This window comes from Erythrolamprus reginae, chromosome 1, assembly GCF_031021105.1.
Source record: "Erythrolamprus reginae isolate rEryReg1 chromosome 1, rEryReg1.hap1, whole genome shotgun sequence".
In the NCBI taxonomy this organism is placed as follows: domain Eukaryota; kingdom Metazoa; phylum Chordata; class Lepidosauria; order Squamata; family Dipsadidae; genus Erythrolamprus; species Erythrolamprus reginae.
In genome coordinates this window covers 422669199-422673648 of record NC_091950.1, presented here as the reverse complement: position 1 = coordinate 422673648, position 4450 = coordinate 422669199, and the positions used below count along the sequence as shown (strand labels likewise).

At 43.3% G+C, this 4450-nt stretch overlaps 1 protein-coding gene across 1 annotated transcript in view; it reads right to left on the bottom strand.

The window, feature by feature from the left end:
- Window positions 1–459: 459 nt before the first annotated feature.
- Window positions 460–4450, bottom strand: part of NCOR1 (nuclear receptor corepressor 1) — a 179563-nt gene continuing 175572 nt past the window's right edge. Inside the window, 1 exon segment of the mRNA XM_070735450.1 lies at window positions 460–809. Within this exon segment, the coding sequence (XP_070591551.1) occupies window positions 610–809 (200 nt within the window). The 3' untranslated portion in view covers window positions 460–609.

The following is a 4450-nucleotide window of genomic DNA, read 5'->3' as shown; positions in this document are numbered from 1 at the left end:
AGTTTCAGAAGCATCTACTTCTTGAGACAAGGCCTTTAAAAATATATATATATATAGCTATATATATATATATGCATATATATATAACGACCCCCAAAGTTTACAACAATGATTTTGAACACCAGAAAGTAGCCGGGGTTTAAAGTGGGTTGGTGGGGGGTGGGAGGGGGGTGGGGGCTGTGCAGAAACACACTGCAGAAAAAAGTTATTCTATTTACAGAAGAAGATATTTTTCTCTCTCTTTTTTTGTCGTATTCTTCCTTTTCTCAGAGACGTTGGGAATCACACGTCCTATTTCCCCCCCCTCTTTAAAAAAAGGGAAAAAAACTACCCAAAACTCTTTACATCTATTATCTTCGGGATGCCGGCTGAAAAAAGGGGGGGAAATCCCGTATTTCTCTCCCTCCGACAGTTTCGGAAGGTTTTTTTTTTGTTTGCAAACTTCCCTGCTGAAAATTCTTTTCTTTCTTTCTTTCTTTCTTTCTTTCTTTCTTTCTTTCTTTCTTTTTCTTTCTTTCCTTCCTTCGCTCTTGTGTTTGTGTCTCTTGGGGGGTTTTTTGTGCCCCCCAAAGCAGGGTGAGCGCCAATCCATCCATCCGTCCGTCCTCGTCAGTCGTCGCTGTCGGAGAGGGTCTCATACTGGGCCGAGAGCAGAGGGGCTGGTTCCCGATCCCATATCCGGCTGGGCTGGTGTGCGGCGGCAGCGGTGGCGGCCTGGCCGGCAGAGGGGGGCCCGCAGGCCATGGAGGTGGGAGGCGTGTTGCTCAGCATCCGGATGGTCAGCGGGTTGTAGGGGAACTGTGTGGAACCTGGAGGGGGAGAAGAGCAAAGAGGGAGGCGGGTTAGGGGTTTGGTGTTCCTCAACCTTACGACCGTTCGTACAGGGAGCATTGGAGCGGCATGGAGGAATGAGCCGGGGTGGCGCAGCAGGTAGAGTGCAGTACTGCAGGCCACTAAAGCTGACTGTTAGATCTGCAGGTCAGCGGTTCAAATCTCATCACCGGCTCAAGGTTGACTCAGCCTTCCAGCCTTCCGAGGTGGGTCAAATGAGGACCCGGATTGTGGGGGGCAATAGGTTGGCTCTGCTTTAAAAAAAGTGCTACTGCTAACATGTTGTAAGCCGCCCTGAGTCTAAGGAGAAGGGCGGCATTAAAAATTAAATCAATCAATCAATCAATCAATCAATCAATCAATCAGGCATGGGGGATTTGAGACATCTTTTCCCAGGCTCCTTATAATTTATGTTTGGTATGTATGTGCTCTTTGGTTTTTTAATTATGATAGAGTTTTTAGTTATTTTTAATATTAGATTTGTGCCATTGTAATATTGTTTTTATCATTGCTGTGAGCCGCCCCGAGTCTTCAGAGAGGGGCGGCATACAAATCTAATAAATTGAATTGAATTGAATTGAAATAAATAAATTCATTCATTCATTCATTCATTCATTCATTCATTCATTCATATAATCATAGAGTTGGAAGGGACCTCGAGGGTCATTGGGTCCAACCCCCTGCTCAATGCAGGATACATTAAACCATCCCAGAAAGATGACTGCCCAATCTGTTTGAAGACCTCCAGTGAAGGCGAGCCCACCGCCTCCTGTGGCAAACTGTTCCACTGGTGGATCGCCCTTGCTATTAGAAACTTTTTTCTGATATCTAATCTAAATCTACTCCCTTGCAGTTTCATTCCATTGTTTCTAGTCCTTCCATGTGCTAATGAGAACAATGCTGATCCCTCTGCTCTGTGACAGCCCTTCAGATATTTGTAGACAGCTATCAAGTCTCCTGTCAGTCTTCTCCTTTGCAGACTAAACATCCCTGGATCATTTAACCGTTCCTCATAGGACACGGTTTCCAGACCACTCACCATCCTTGTTAACTCTCTTTTGAACTTGCTCTAGTTTATCAATGTCCTTTTTAAAGTTGGCCCCCCAGAACTGAACACAGTATTCCAAGTGTGGCCGTACCAAAGTACTGTAGAGAGGAATAGTTACTTTAATTTCTTTGCTTCAAACACCAAAAGACTTTGGTTTAGAGATATATGCTAAGAACATGTTTGGTTTTAGCAGCTTGGTAATTCCAGTTAATCGTATCCTATTTATTAAATTAATGATTAAGCAAACCATAATCAGATCTGCATTGATCAGATATTTGTCTCAATTTCTTATCACTTAAAACATTTAACAATTACCCAATCAAGCAGGGAATAAGTAATTCCCCTCCTTGCTCAAGTTCCTTTTCTTTCATTTGCCCAGAATAAAGGCATCTGGTTGTATCTTTACAAGCTTTATCCAGTGTCACTTATAGAAACATAGAAGATTGATGGCAGAAAAAGACCTCACGGTCCACCTAGTCTGCCCTTATACTATTTCTTGTATTTTATCTTAGGATGGATCTATGTTTATCCCAGGCAGGTTTAAATTCAGGATTGACCAACCACGTCTGCTGGAAGTGGCGGGTGGAGAACTCGTGGGGTGAAGACCGTGGGAATAAAGGTAAGGCATCCCTCGGGAAGGGGGGAGACGGAGGGAGGGAGGGGGTTCCAGGGCTCAGCCAAAGGGAGGGTCATTGTTTCCCTCCTTGCCATTGCACAGGTAATACATCTGAACTCGACTGTGTTGTTTCTCTGGGTCATAGAATATACGTCGGTATATGCATAAATTTGTATTTATTTTGTCATGGTTATGGAGTGTGTATTGGAGGTGGTGATTCATTCATTCATTCATTCGTCCATCCATTCATTCATTTGACCTCTATGCCGCCCAATCCCAAAACACTCAGGGCGGCTTACAACAGGATAAAAATTACAAAGAGAGTAAAAAGAAGTCAAATATAACAACTTCTCTGAAGTTAGTTGGGGGAAAGATCAAAAGCAACGTGAGGAAATATTATTTGACTGAAAGAGTAGTAGATCCTTGGAACAAACTTCCAGCAGACGTGGTAGATAAATCCACAGTAACTGAATTTAAACATGCCTGGGATAAACATATATCCATCCTAAGATAAAACACAGGAAATAGTATAAGGGCAGACTAGATGGACCATGAGGGTCTTTTTCTGCCGTCAGACTTCTATGTTTCTATGTTTCTAACTAAACTATAAAACCTGAATTAAAAAACCATAGTGCCATTAACATGCATACGTAACATTCATACCAATGGCCATGAAAGTTGTTAAATTCATGGGCCCCAAGCCCACCGGCAAAGCCAGGTCTTAGAGGCCTTATGAAGACCAACAGCGTGGAAGCAGTACGGAGCTTGGGGGGGAGTTGGTTCCATAGAGCTGGGGCAGCCACAAAGAAGGCCCTCCATTGTGGCCCCGCCTACCTGCATTGCTTGGTCGACGGGGCCCGGAGGAGGCCAACTCTGTGTGTACTTATAGGTCTCTGGGAGAATCGGGCTTGTGGGGGTAATCTGGTCACTGGGATTCAATAACTCGTTTAGCGAGCGTTTGAATAGGAGGGGGTGATGAGTGGTGGGGTAATTCGGTTGCAGGGAGTCCTTCTAATATTTATTTATTTATTTATTTTTATTAGTCATATTTATATGCTGCCTCACCCCAACAGCACTCTGGGAGGCTAGCAATAATCATGGCTATTAGAAACAATCTAAAATATGACAATAGTAAAAACAAGAAGTAATCTAAACATAGAAACATAGAAGTCTGACGGCAGAAAAAGACCTCATGGTCCATCTAGTCTGCCCTTATACTATTTTCTGTATTTTATCTTAGGATGGATCAATGTTTACCCCAGGCATGTTTAAATTCAGTTACTGTGGATTTACCAACCACGTCTGCTGGAAGTTTGTTCCAAGGATCTACTACTCTTTCAGTAAAATAATATTTTCTCATGTTGCTTTTGATCTTTCCCCCAACTAACTTCAGATTGTGTCCCCTTGTTCTTGTGTTCACTTTCCTATTAAAAACACTTCCCTCCTGGACCTTATTGAACCCTTTAATATATTTAAATGTTTCGATCATGTCCCCCCTTTCCCTTCTGTCCTAAATACATGAAAAAGCTAAAAAAAGCCATGCAAACTCTCACTTATTCCTTGAATTCGTTTAGCAAGCGTCTGAATACAAGGGGATTATGGGCTTTGGGGTAATTCGGCTGCAGGGAGTCCTCGATTTACAGTAACTCACTCAGCAACTGTTTGACTAGGAGGGGATGATGGGGTTTGGGGTAACTTAGCCGCAGGGAATCTCTGACTTAAAATAACTCCTTAAGCGGCCGTTTGAAATGGAGGGGATGATAGGCTTTGGGGTAATTCAGCTGCAGGGAGCCCTTGATTTACAATAACTCACTTAGCAACTGTTTGAATAGAAGGGGATGATGGGCTTTGAGGTAATTTAGCCACAGGGAATCCCTGACTTAAAATAACTCCTTAAGCGACTGTTTGAATACGAGGGGATGATGGGCTTTGGGGTAATTCGGCTGCAGGGAGTG